Source organism: Rhinoderma darwinii, chromosome 1 (assembly GCF_050947455.1).
Source record: "Rhinoderma darwinii isolate aRhiDar2 chromosome 1, aRhiDar2.hap1, whole genome shotgun sequence".
In the NCBI taxonomy this organism is placed as follows: domain Eukaryota; kingdom Metazoa; phylum Chordata; class Amphibia; order Anura; family Rhinodermatidae; genus Rhinoderma; species Rhinoderma darwinii.
Window position 1 is genome coordinate 120,944,400 of NC_134687.1, and position 14,849 is coordinate 120,959,248.

A 14,849-nucleotide genomic window follows, 5' to 3' on the forward strand; every position below is an offset into this window, starting at 1 on the left:
ACAGCGTTCACCGTGCGCTATAAATGGCGTATTTACTTTATTCTATGGGGCGATACAATTATGGCGATACCAGATGTTTTGAGTTTTTTTTATGTCTTATGGCGTTTGCACAATAAAATACTTTTTGTAAAACGTCATCTACTTTTTGTGTTACCTTATGCTAAGAGCCAGAACGTTTGTTTTTTTCCATCAAGAAAGCCGTGTGAGGACTTGTTTTTTGCATAACGAACTGTAGTTTCGATCAGAACCATTTTTATGTACATGCAACTTTTTGATCTCTTTTTATTCCATTTTTTGGAAGGTGAAGTGACCACACAATTGTGATTCTGGTATGGTTTATTATTAATTTCTTTTATGGCGTTCACTGCGCGGGATAAATAATGAAATAATTTTGTAGTTCAGACCTTTACGAACGCGGCGATACCAATTATGTATAGTTTATTTGTTATTTATTTATTTGTATTAATAATAAAGGACTGATAAGGGAAAAAAGGGGATTTTTACTTTTATAACTTTTCAAACTTTTATTTTCTTATTTTTCCACATCTTTTTTTTCCTTTTTTTTTTACTTTGTCCCACTAGGGGACTTGAGGGCAGGAGGTCCTGATCGCAATTCTAATACACTGCACTACATGTGTAGTGCAGTGTACTAGAGCTGTCAGCTACTCACTGACAGCAAGCATAGTGGGTCCTGACTTTGTCAGGACCCACTAGGATTCCGTAGATTGCATACCCGGACGCCATTATTAGGTGTCAGGTTGCCATAGCAACCATTGCTGCCCGTATCATGTAGCGGGCCGTCGATGATGGTTTAACCCCTAAAAAGCCGCGATCACTATTGAACGCAGCTTTTAAGGGCTTAATCAGCGGGGACACAGCGCTCAATCCCCGCTATAGGAGCTGCGGCAACCGCTGTACAAGACAGCAGCTGTCACAGCTCCTGTATGTGTTGGGAAGACGGCCGAAATGGCCGTTACTCCTGCGACGTACTATTAGGTCATGGAGCGAGAACGATACAGTTGCCATGACCTAATAGTACGTCCAGGAGCGGGAAGGGGTTAAGCAATTACTTTTTTTTCTGGCCACTGTTCCATAAAGCCCAACTCTGTGCATACAGGTTAAACAGGTCCTATGGATAGGTACGTCAATCTCCGCTGTGAATCTTTGGAGCTCCTTAAGGGTATGTTCACACACAAACTCAAAAACGTCTGAAAATACGGAGCTGTTTTCAAGGGAATTTCACTGCGTTATTCGCAGCTTTTTTTACGGCCGTTTTTGGAGCTGTTTTCAATAGTCAATGAAAAACGGTTCCAAAAACGTCCTAAGAAGTGACCTGCACTTTTTTCGCGGCCGTTTTTTTACGCATCCATTTTTTTTTTTAAAAACGGCACGTCGAAACAGAATGCCGTTTTTCCCATTGAAATCAATGGACCGATGTTTGGAGGCGTTCTGCTTCCGATTTTTAGCCCGTGTGAACATACCTTTTAGGGCATGACCAGACGTGGCGGAATTGCTCTGGAATTCCGCTGCGGACAGTCCGCTGCGGAAGTCCGCAGCGTACACATTTCTCCATTGCTTTCCACAGCTTTTTAGTGAGGTTCATTTACACGTTGCGGAAAACTCCGCTGCGGACCATAGACTGCGGTGCGGAATTTGGTGTCCGCAGCATACACTGGTTGTTGCAGACGTGTAGCGGACTTGTTGCGGACTCATTGCGGAATTTCTCCATTGACTTCAATGGAGAGTCAAAATTCCGCAATGAAGTCCGCAGATGTTGTGTGCTGCGTAGCGTATTTGTTTTCCGAACATGACATTTCTTCATTCTGGCTGGACCTATGTATTTCTAGGTCTACAGCCAGACTGAGGACCCATGCACATGGGCAGGCCGTTATTACGGCACGGGCAGGCCCATAGAAGTCAATGGGGCTCCCGTAAATACGGGTGACTACGTGTGTGCACCCGTAATTACGGGAGCGTTGCTAGGCGACGTCAGTAAATAGTCACTGTCCAGGGTGCTGAAAGAGGTAAACGATCGGCAGTAACTGTTTCAGCACCCTGGACAGTGACTTCCGACCACAATATACATCAACCTGTAAAAAAAAATAGAAGTTCCTACTTACCGAGAACTCCCTGCTTCTTCCTACAGTCCGGCCTCCCGGGATGACGTTTCAGTCCAAGTGACGGCTGCAGCGGTCACATGGACTGCCGCGTCATCCAGGGAGGTCGGGCTGGATGTCAAGAGAGGGACGCGTCACCAAGGCAACGGCCGGGTAAGTATGAATTTCTTTTACTTTTACTAGGGAAAGGGCTGTCCCTTCTCTCTATCCTGCACTGATAGAGAGAAGGGAAGTACTTTCACCTCAATACGCAACGGCTAATCCGCATCAATTTACTGCCCATTTTAGGCAGAGCGGCAACAGAATCTGCAACGCAGATTATGTGCGGCATTGATGTGGACAGTGGCGGAAGAAATACGCCACATCTGGTGATGCCCTGTGTTATCGTCTGTGTCTTTGTTGAATCTCTGTTTAATGCCCTCCTTGCCCGGTCTGTGAGTTTTTGTGAGCCGTCTTCTCTTGTCAGGTTTGTAGTTGTGCCATATTCTTTCCATTTTATTATAATAGATTTAATTGTGCTCCATGGGATGTTCAAAGTTTGGGATATTTTTTTTTATAACACAACCCTGATCTATACTTTTCCACAACGTTGTCTCTGACCTGTTTGGAGAGCTCCTTGATCTTCATGTTGCTTAGTGGTAGTGCAGACTCAGGGGCCTTTTAAAACAGGTGTATTTATATTGACATGTGATAGAACATGTCATACTTTTATAGCACTTTCATTATTCAACTATTTGGGCATGTTCACACGTGGCGGAATTCTGCAGACACTGTCCGCATCAATGCCGCACATAATCTGCGTTCCAGATTTCGTTGCGCCTTTGCCTAAAATGTGAAGGAAAATGCTGCGGATTAGTCGTTGCGGATTCAGGTGAAGAGTACACCCTGCTCTCTTTTAAAACATTCCATCTCAGTCTGGCTATAGACCTCGAAACACATAGGTCTAGCCAGAATGATGAAATATCCTGTTCGTGAAAGCAATCCGCAACGCAACACACATAACATCTGCGGATTTCATTGCGTAATTTTGCAACTCCATTGAAGTCAATGGAGAAATTCTGCCACAAGTCCGCATCAAGTCCGCAACAGCCAGTGTATGCTGCAGACACCGAATTCCGCACCGCAGCCTCTGGTCCGCAGCAGAGTTGTCCGCAACGTCTGTGCGAAGATAACTAAAAAGGTGTGGAAACCAATGGTCTGCTGCGGATTTCCAGACCTTATTTAGAGGTTTTATAGCGAAGGTGATAAATACATATAATCAAATTTAAAATCCATTTTAATCCCAGGTTGTAATGCAACAAAACAGGAAAAACACAGGAAAAACACAGGAAAAACAGGAAAAACACCAATGGGGTGAATACTTTCATAAGACACTGCAATCCAAAAAAAGAGGCAGCATAAGACACTGTATATACTGGCAAATATTCTTTTCATTTTATAAAGATTTCTACAAAAGTAACATTCACCAACAGAAGACTCCATTAACCTTCTAAGGAGTTTACGGAGTTACTGGATTTGTTGTAGTCAGGTGGGTTATTAGAGAAAGAGGATTGCTGTTTCCTTCTTTTAGTTAGAAGTTGTTTAGAAAGAGAATACAGTTTGCAAATGCTTCTGGATCACTTGGTAATGTTGGCAACTGAGTCATAAAATGATTGATGAATAAGAGATTTTCTGGGGGTTCACATGCAAATTTTGTAAAAAGAGATACAGTGGAAAGACCAGCCACTAAAGTTAGTAGGATTTTGAAAAATCACGGTTAAAGGCGTCCCGGATTTTAAAAAATGGCCTGCGTTTTCTTCCAGAAAAAGAGACACTCTTGTCTATAGGCTGTCTCTGGTATTATAGATTATCACCAATAGTAATCCCAGACACAGCCCATATGGCGCTATTTATAAAAAAAAAACGGTATTTTCTCAAATTCAAATCACATACAAGCCGTGAAAAATATATGTTTTTGGAGCATTCAGCAATTATTTCAGACCGTTAATGTAAAATCATTTGACAACCACAAAGCCGTGGCAGTATAATCAGGCCCAGAAGTGGTCGGAATGTAAATGTTCCCTTGCTGTTATACAGCTCTCAGGGGAAAAGAAACATGCCATTGATTGTGGTAATAAAAAACAAAAAAACTGTTAGCACATTTTATTCTAACGAACGGCTGGCACCGCTAGTTAGAGATAGGGTAAAGGAAGATGTACATACCAGTGAGGTGGCTCAGGGCTTAAAAGAATGGCCAAGGGAAAGAGGGACCAAAGTGTGTGGTCATGTACCGTAACAATAAAAAAAAATTAAAGTAACTTATTTCATCGTGTAAGAATATAACATACAATTAAAAATTCTCCTTTAGCACCAAGGTCAAATAGAGTGAGTGCAAATGACCCCTAGTATAACACTTTCTGACTGGGCAAAATTGGCCAGTGATAGACATTAGATGATATATGAACTTATAAACATAACAGTGATGGTACTTATTTTTATGCAGAGCACTATATCTGTCTATGTCAGGTATTGCAACAGGAGCTATAGTTTGTGCACTCCATAGGGAATGTAGCACTGGAACTTTAATAATTCTTTAGATGCTGGAATTATCAGGGAGCATAGTGATAAACTCTCCCTGAACGGTAGGGCTCTATGCTTAGCTTTGCCACTTTGCTCCACAGAGTCTGTAGGGATTAATGGCAAAGCATTGCCATCAGCCTATAACTAATGCTGGTAGGTCCAATGAAGGTAAATGGATGGTGGAGTTAAGTACAGCGCTGCATTGAACTACAGTACCAGCAGCGCCGCCTCGCCAAGCTGTACACATTGGAGCTCATCAGCAGGGCAGTGTAGCCGATACCGGCTGATGCTGTAAGTGTCGGGATTGAGGAAATAAACACTACCGGCATATGCCTCTTAACAAAAGAGAGCAGGGCTTCAGCACTCAGGGGGGCTCTACAGAGGATGAGTATCCCACTCTTAGGTTAGTATGTAATTCCATCCCCCTCCCTGCTGCCAATTTTGTAAAATCTCGGATAACTCCTTTAAAGCTGTTTACTTAATGAAATTGACTAAAGATATGTCTCCTTGGCGACTGCGCTAACTTTTCTCGGTGCTTTCCAAATTTGAGCATTGAGAAAGTTGCAAATTTTACCACAAATTTGTTGCATTTTGCTTTGACACAGTTTACACTAATCCCTTGTTAAGCAGCATGACAAATGTGGGACAATGTTAATTTTTTAGACCGGTATTGTCATGAGATAGGTGCACACTAAACAGTTTTACCCAGTCGTCCCAGCGAGTTTATTAATACATGAGCAGTGGTACAGTATGTGCTGAAAACATAATTTCTAAATCACTTATGTGAAAAGACTTTTCATTTCAGTGACATGGGTTAGCCTAAGGGCAAATTCACACGTGGCGGAATCGCTGCAGAATTCCACTGCGGACAGTCCGCAGTGGAATTCTGCAGCAGCCGTTTTTTACATTTGTTTCAATACATTTTTAAGAAAGTTAGTTCAGACTTTGCAGAAAATAACTGTGTGGAAATCAGGCTGCGGTGCAGAATTTTCCCCCCCACGCTGCACGCCTTTTCCATTGCGGAGAAGCGGAATTTCACTGCGGATTTCAGCCTCTGCAATGCAAAAACTGAAATCTGAGGCAAGTCCGCTGTGATGTCTGCAACGTCTGAATTACCTGTCAAAAATTCAAATGTTGGTGCAGATTCGTTGCGTAATTGCCACAAATCTGCACCAACATTTGCAGCAGAAAAATTCCGCAACGTCTGAACGTGCCCTAAGAAATTAGCCTACGAAATGAAACATTACTGCTCTATCTTCGGAGAGGCATCTTTCTTTTTCCAGATAGTACTAGAATTATTTTACTAGATTATTAGAATTATTTTGCTTTAGTCTGAATAAAGAGGCAGATATTTTTTATTATATGTTTAACTGAAAAACAAAGTCCACTAATATGACATAACTACATAAGCTTATGCTTTGTGTTAGTTTCAGTTGGCATTCATACAGTATATATTACATCCTTCCTGTGTCACATAAAAATATGTCAAATGTGAAAACGCTAGCTTAAAGGGGTTGTCCATCTTCAGCAAATGAATGTTATTTTTGTATAATTAAAAGTTATAGAATTTTCCTATATACTATCTGTATTAATTCCTCACGGTTTTCAAGATCTTTGCCTGTTGTTATTTAATAGGAACATTTAGGCCATGTTCAGACGTGACAGAGTATTTCCGCTGAATTGCGAATTTGCAGCAACATTTGCATATTTGACAGGTAATTCAGACGTTGCAGATATCACAGCGGACTTGCTGCAGATTTCAGCCTTTGCAATGCCAATGCTGAAATCCGCAGTGAAATTCCGCTGCTTCTCCGCAACATAATGAGCATAATGAGTTATTTTCCGCAACGGCTGAACTAAGTTTTCTAAAAATGTATAGAAACAAATATAAAAAACATCTGTCCGCAGCGGAATTCAACAGCAATTCCGCCACGTCTGAATGTGCCCTTATTGTTTACTTCCAGTGGATAAAATTGTGTTCATGGTCATGTGACGGTCACACAGGTGCACGGCTCATTACAGTATGTGTATCAGAGCTGTGTCTTCTAATGATCCCAGCACCTGTGTGTCCATCACATGACCATGGACAGAATTTTATCCACTGGAAGTAAATAATGAATGTTGCTACTGAATAACAACAAGCAGAAATCTTGAAAACGGTGAGGAATTAATACAGAAAAAATATAGGAAAATTGCATACGTTTTAATAATACAAAAAAATAACATTAATTTTCTGAAACCAGACAACCCCTTTAACTTTTATTTGAATTTGAAACCTGAGCGTAATCTGACAAATACATGGTTAAAGTGTGTGGTTTACAGTGAATGATGATACTACAGTATCTTAGAATCTGCATATTGATAGCCCTAATATAATATGATCGTATCTGATAGGCTTTATTATATGAAGCAAAGTACAACTATTACACTGCAAAATATTTCTTTATAAAGAAGCTGCATACACTTATATACAGAGAATGAAGAGACGTGTGATCAGAAGCACAACCAGCTATGTGGTAATATTATGTCTCTTAGTTTACAAGTGTGGTGCATTAAAGTAAAGCTCCACAAAGAACTACTTTAAGGCCTCACGCACATGGTCATATCACAGCTCCGTACAAAGTTAGAATTGTATGTGAGCTGTAATACGGCACACATAGACTTCTATGGGGCCCCACTATACCTCTGTATATCTCCGATGTCATATGGAGGCATATAGAGGATTTTCAAATGATATTTTTCATATTCATGCTCTATTGGATCTCATATGTATGTAGCTATTCTACTTCCAAGGGAAAACAACCTCATAATATGGCGCTATAGAGTTTACTGTACAGCCTGCTGCACGTGAATCTGCCATGAGCATGAGGCCTAATTGTGATAAGTTTCTTCCTGCCTTCCCACCGGTTCTTTCAGTACAATACTGCCATATTTAACAGTAGCTTGTATTCTGTGAATGGTATTTTCTGCTGATAGACATCTCACCAGCATCTTTGTGAATGCCATTTAAAGAAAAAGTATAATATTTTAAGAGTACCTTCAGTTTTGCCATAGAAACATTTCAGGAGATAACATTGCTGGGAGGTCACCATATTGAACGGGCTCCAGGCCCCAAAGCTTTTGACTCAGAAATTTCTCCAGACTAATGTTGACAGCACTCCCATAGAAACGAATGTGATGTAATGTAAAGTGTACCAAGCACTTAGAACATTCGTTTTTATGTTAGTAATGTTTTCTGTAAGTATATATAAACATTTGTGAATATACTATATCTATATTTAGAATGTATTTCTCCCAACAAGGACATCTTGATTTTTAATGTGTTTCTCCTTCTTAGGCTTTGTTTAGATGCAGCAATATTCTTCCGTCAAATTGACGGACACTACAACGGAACCTGACGAACCACATTATAAGTCAATGGTATCCTTCCGCCACCGACGGACTACGGACCCGACCGATAAATGGAAGCTACAGAGCAGATGTGAACAGAGCCTTAGTTGAACCATGACCAAATAATGGTTTTAAACGATGACAAGGACAAACCTGGTACTTTTAGTTTATATACCTTAATATAAGTTCAAAGTAAATTTTATTTACGATATAAAAAAATTATATGAAAGCAGTTGTTACATTTGTGATATTTATTATTATTATTATTATACTGAATGGACACTTTATGACCAGGAATTGATATTTAGTGTTTATTTGTCATTGAGTTTTATTATGTAGCGATGAAAAATTTTTTTGGTTTACACATTCACTCTAGAAGTAGTGGACAGAAGCAGACTATTAAGTATGGCAAAAACTGTTTTCTTTCCATGGCTTCAAAAGGGTTAATCGTACACTTGTCATGTTTCCATAGGTGTATATTTATTCCTTATTAAGTATGCAGCACTTAGTGTCAGACTTGTAAGAGCTGCCTACATTTTAACCAATCCTTCTAAGCTGTATAAAGCACAGGTCCCAACCCACAGGCCAAGATAAAATACAGGATTTGCGAAGAATGTGAGTTCATTAAGGCCACTGGTAACCCAGCAAGCAACTACTGAAGATGAAAAATACAGTCTTGGGTGTCCTGTCATTTCTTTTGGACAAGATATTATTTTTTGTAAAACCAAAAGCAAACTGCACTTCAGTGACTGACAAAAATGGTAACGTGTATGAGACAACCCTCTTTAAAAGAGGTGATCTCCTGGAAGTTCCACGCACTCTCTTCGTCCATTTCGGCATCTACCTTGGAAACAATCGAGTTGCTCATTTGATTCCAGACATTCTTCCAGCTTTAACTTGCAAAAAGGCTGAGAAAGTTGTGACTAACAAGAGATTGGTAGCAGGAGTGCTAGCTAAAATTGCTAGTGTGAGAGTGGACAATGTGCAGGATTTTGCTTATGGTTCAAATATATTAGTTAACGACATGGACCAAACTATAAAAAATAATCCTCTGGCTAATGAAGAAGTGGCTCAGAGGGCCGAGAACCTTGTGGGATCCACATCTTATAGCTTGCTGTGGGACAACTGTGAGCATTTTGTGACCTACTGCAGATATGATACCCCTGTGAGCTTACAGACTGAGAAGGTAAATAGATAAAGGACATGTAAAACTCTGTTAATATGTGTGCGTGCGTGTGCGTGAGTGTGTGAAAATGTAATGCTGTGTGGTTGCATGCAATTGACCACCTCTCAAGCGTTTTCATACACAATGTAAACTACTTGTGGTAGTATTGGTGCCATTTTTAAAGGCTGAATTCTGACTATCCCCACCACTGACAATGTTTATTTAGAAATACTGTATTTAAGGAGGATATGTCACGTGACTTCTTTTTTTTTTATATATATATATATATTAGGACAACTATCAGATTTCTCGTAAAGCAGTCAATGAGAGGGTCAGGTGATCACTTTTAGAGGGTCAGGTGATCACTATTTTGATCCAGTTAGCGAATAAAATGCAAAGTTTTACACATGCTTGCCGGATAAGGAGTTTGAGAGCTGTACAGTCGGTGTTAAGGTGGTTTTATACTGGCAGATATTTGCCCATGTTTCGGTCAGCGCTCATTTGCTCCCTTCAAACAGAGCAATGATCAATTAGTATGGGGACGAACTTCAATGCAAGGATTTGTCCACATGCATTTGCACCATGTCGGCAGCACATCTTCATGTTTATTTGTTTTCAGTTTTTCTGGCCGCATAAAAGATGCGATCAGCCAAAGAACGAGCATTTGCTTATTTATCGGCTGATCGTTGCACTGTTTATACAGGGTAATGATCAGGAATGAGCGTTCCTATGAATGCTCGTTCACCAGATTATTGGCATGTGTAAAACTGCACTGACCAGATTAGTGCCCTTAGGGTATTTTGGGCTGGAATTCCACAGGTCGTTTTCACTGAGTTTTTACTGCAGTTTTGTAGCCATTTTCATGTGCTTTTTCATTTCTGTGAAAAACCCATTGTAAAAAGCGCACACGTTTTACCGCAAATCATAGTTTTGTGATGCAGTTTTTGGCTGTGCGGTTATTACAGGTGAAGTATTTTAAAACCAGCCTGCGATCAAAACGCCATGTGGAATCCCAGCCTTATAGATGCCATGATATAAATAGGTCTATCTAATGACAGAGTTCATTTTTCTTAAATATTTTTAACAGAGAATCTGCAGAAATAAACTTTTTTTTATATCAAGTTATTCATCAGTATGCATAATTGACCTTTCTAAATGTGATAAAGTTTCATTCTTATTTTTAAATGTTGTTTCTATTTAATTTCTAATGCGTAATCAGAGAAGAAATGAGTCGAATGACCTATAAAATGTAATCCTGGACAAAATAAAAAGAACTCCTTATGTCACTATGTGCCACTGTCAAGTATTATGTATGCCATAAAAAATATAGTTCTGCTCAAAAAGATGGGTGTCCAAGTCCACTGTAGCCATGTCCACTATTTCCAAGACTAAAAGTAGGAGAAATTATGACATTTCTCATAGGGGTGTATAGAAACATGTCCGTATTTTGTATATTATTTACTGTAGCCCTTCTGCTTGCCTGCCTAGGCCAGCATTGTTTTAGGACTCCACTGCTTACGTGCACTTAATAAGCTCAAATAGCATTTAGGGTGTATGCACATAATAGATGTTCACCTGCATTCTTCTTTACATACTCACTGTTTGGATTGCTAACATGCACCACAGGGTGCTGAACAGAGATGCTTTCTGTAATGGGATTAAGCTCTTTTCATTCTGTCTATGCACTTTCCAGGGTATACTCTGACCTGTTCTCTGATGCCATTTCCTAATGATGCCCGAATAATCCAATAGTAGATAAAAGTAAACATTCTGTAATTTCCCTCAAAACCCAATCACTGTACTCGAAGCTTTCAGGCTAAGGGCACCTAAACAATCACTGGTCACAGAGACTAAACATTCTGGCTAAGTTAATAAAGCCTAATGAGGCTGGAAGAAAACCTCAGGTTTAATTCGAGACTGCTGTTTCTCATGCGTCAAGCGAGACATTTCGCCGTTTTATCACAAACGGTATAGGCCAGCAAAATTGCAAAGGTTCGTTTAGTGATTTAACATTTGGGGTATGTTCAAACGCAGACTTTTCAGGTGTAGTTCATGGCATAAACGCCTCAAAATACGCCTGAACGCCGTAAACGGCTGAAAAAACGGTAGCTGAACGCCTACAAACATCTGCCCATTGAAATCAATGGAAAAATAGCGTTATGTTCAGACGGAACCTTTTTTTTACGCTGCTGTTTTAAAAAACTTAAAAAGGAGCATGTCACTTCTTGAGCCGTTTTTGGAGCTGAAGTTCATAGTGTCATTAGAAAAACGGCTCCTAAAACGTTTAGAAAAAACGTTTTCAGCTTCAAAAACGTCTGAAAATCTGAGGCGGTTTTCTGTGAAAACAGCTCGGTAATTTTCAGCCGTTTTTACTAGTGTGTATGAATGTTCCCGTACTGTATAACCAGGAAGAAACAGCTGTTGCATCCTATAGCCTCGTCCGGCTAGATATCACCAATTCATGATATAGAAAGTACGTTTATGTAACATTTCCTGTAAATATAACTGGAAAATATTATTAAGATATTTAAAGAGGCTCTGTCACCAGATTATAAGTGTCCTATCTCCTACATAATCTGATTGGCGCTGTAATGTAGAGAACAGCAGTGGTTTTTATTTTGAAAGACGATCATTTTTTAGCAAGTTATGAGCTAGTTTAGATTTATGCTAATTCGTTTCTTAATGCCCCACTGGGCGTGTTTTTACTTTTTACCAACTGGGTGTTGTACAGAGGAGTGTATGAGGCTGACCAATCAGTGATCAATCAGTGTCCTACACTTCTCATTGTTCCAGCCCAGAATGATCCACAGCACAGTGTGATTGTGCAGTGAAAGAAGCCCAGGCTGGAACAATGAGAAGTGTAGGACACTGATTGATCACTGATTGGTCAGCCTCATACACTTCTCTGTACAACACCCAGTTGGTAAAAAGTAAAAACACGCCCAGTTGGGCATTAAGAAACTAATTAGCATAAATCTAAACTAGCTCATAACTTGCTCAAAAATGATCGTTTTTCAAAATAAAAACCACTGCTGTTATCTACATTACAGCGCCGATCAGATTATGTAGGAGATAGGGCATTTATAATCTGGTGACAGAGCCTCTTTAAATGCAGCATTTTTCATGTTCATAAGTCATAGAAATGCAGTGAAATAAGGTCCAGTTAGTGCTGCTGTGAGCCAGAGCATTAAAATGAACATGGACATAGGTCTGTGTTACATATATATATATATATATATATATATTAAAAGTTTCGAGCCATGTATATTCAAAATATGATGATGATTTACTTACAACAGGATATTTAAAGGGAACATCTACTTTTATTATTATTTCACTTGTCACTTAAAGGGAATCTGTCACCAGGTTTATGCTGAGGGCAGCATAAAGTCGCAATAACCAGCGGTGTGTCCCTTACTTGTTTTCTTGCTGTAGTATATATTTTTTTTAATTATTGGTTGTCAGCTGCAGCGTGAGCTAAGCGCATCCAGCTTCCCCTGTCCCCACTATACTGTGCATAGGGAGAAAGCTGTCAATCAGTGGCACGTAGGTGGGTGGGTGGGTGGGCGGGGGGAGCCGCAGCTAACAAATATCGAGGTCTCCTTAGCGTGCACACATCATTGAGCGAACTCCTGGCTTGGCTGGCACTGCAGCTGATGAACAGTGATGTTATGAAAACTAATGCAAGAAAACAAGGGACACCCTGCTATTATTAGAGTGTGTCTGTCACGAAGATTTGTAGACGGGAATGAGGGAATGGGAGGAAACCTCCAGCTCCACGTTCCTGTGTCCAAGTCTCGCCCGGATCTCCGTGACGGCACACGGCAGACAACACAGGAAAAAAGAGAAGTAGGATCCAGCGATGTATACATAAATGGGGAAACTCGGTTTCCACTTTATTGATCACGAACAATAAAAGGTGAACACAGGAGAGATGACAAGGTGGTTGAATTGGCAAATGAAAGGAAGCCTACGCGTTTCGAGCACAGTCAGTGCTCTTATTCATGGCTGATTCATGTGTCTGTCACTACTTTACACTTCCCTCAGATAGGGCACTATAAAACTGGGGACAAATTCTCTTGATACATTTTAAAAAATAACATCAGTGGAAGACTGGGATGCTTTCCATTGAAGTCAATAGATTTCCATGAATAGAAAGTTACAGGTTGATCAGAGCCAAAGAAGTTGGCAGGGATGCACCTCACGAGTATAGAGTTCGACTTTTGAACATTGGTGTTATTTTCTGGGGGGAAAAACTTAATAAGATTAGTGTAGTGTTGTGTTTGTTTCTCTTTTATACAACAGAATATTCAACTTATGCTAAATAAACATTTGAAGTTTATAAATAAAAAAAAAGTCCCCACATATGATCCAAACTTTTCAGTTTTAGCTTCCTTCAAGGGGTTCTCCTAAAAAAGTGCTTTTGACGACGTCTATCAGTTGGTATAAATGTCAGAATATTGGGGTCTAGGAGCAAGGACCTCCACAGATCCCAAGAATGAGGGGGGCCCAGTCCCTATCAATTACCTAGTTTCATCAGAGTGGTGGCCTCAGAAGGATGTGTTCACTCTCCATTCATTTTAATAGCAGTTACCTATCCTGCATCTATTAATTTCAGCGGACAGGAACAGTGCATAAGTGGCCATAAGAGTTGTACGTGTTCTAGCGACTAGACCTCCAGCAATCTAGCTTTTGTCTGACCCTTTAATAACTGTGCTGCAACACACTTGTCTCTGACTCTGACCCTCTCTGAGAGGGTAAATCCTTTCCCACTTTACTTTTCTACCACCACTCTTATTTTAACAAAACAACTTGCATAGTTATGAAATGTACCTACTATTAAATTAGCAGTAGAGACGTTGACAACAAGAAATGCAGATTCAGTGAAATCTTGGGGAACCTCCAAATGTAATTTCTTCAATATCCCAAATACAGAAATTCCTATATTGTAGTATTGCGATTTAGTTGGGTGAGGTGTCTGTTCCTAGAACTATGATTTGTATATGTGTTTTTTCTATATATTTTTTGGTATATTTTAAAGATTAAATAGATAAAGATTAATCATTTGTTTTGTTTTAGAAGGTTAGCATTCCTGTAGCGTCCATGGCCGTGGGCCGTCGAGTTTACTCACCTCCCGACACCCGCAGCCATGGATCCGTGAGCGCTGGTCCCCATCTCCCTCCTAGGAGACGCCAGCGCTCACATCCGCTCCGGTCTGCTTTGTCCCATAGGGTGCGCATGCATGCTCTTGCCCGGCCTTAAAGGGCCAGCGCGCACACAAAGGAAATCGTCATCATCATCAACTGCCACGATTTCCTGGTCTATAAGAAGGCTCCAGGCCTTCTAATCCCTGCCTGAGCGTTGTTAGTTTTACCAGTCTGTCTTGCAAATGGTCCATTAGTGTTTCTCGTTCCAGTTGTTACCCGTGCCTTGTTACCTTTTCCTGTTTCCCGTGCTGTGCCTTTAGTATTGAGTCGTGCCACGTCCAGAGGAATCTGCCATGTCCTGTGTCATCTGCCACGTCCGGAGGAATCTGGCGCAACCTGTGGCACCTGTGTCATCTTCCACGTTTGGCATTATCTGCTGCACCCATCTCCATCAGTGCCAGAGCTGCGGCC

At 40.4% G+C, this 14,849-nt stretch overlaps 1 protein-coding gene across 1 annotated transcript in view; it reads left to right on the forward strand.

Moving 5' to 3' along the window:
* The first annotated feature begins 8,727 nt into the window (after window positions 1-8,727).
* The window catches only part of LOC142692828 (lecithin retinol acyltransferase-like), a 32,624-nt gene continuing 26,502 nt past the window's right edge, over window positions 8,728-14,849 (forward strand). Inside the window, exon 1 of the mRNA XM_075847606.1 lies at window positions 8,728-9,252. Coding sequence (XP_075703721.1) covers window positions 8,728-9,252 — 525 coding nt within the window. The remainder of the gene's footprint in view (window positions 9,253-14,849) is intronic.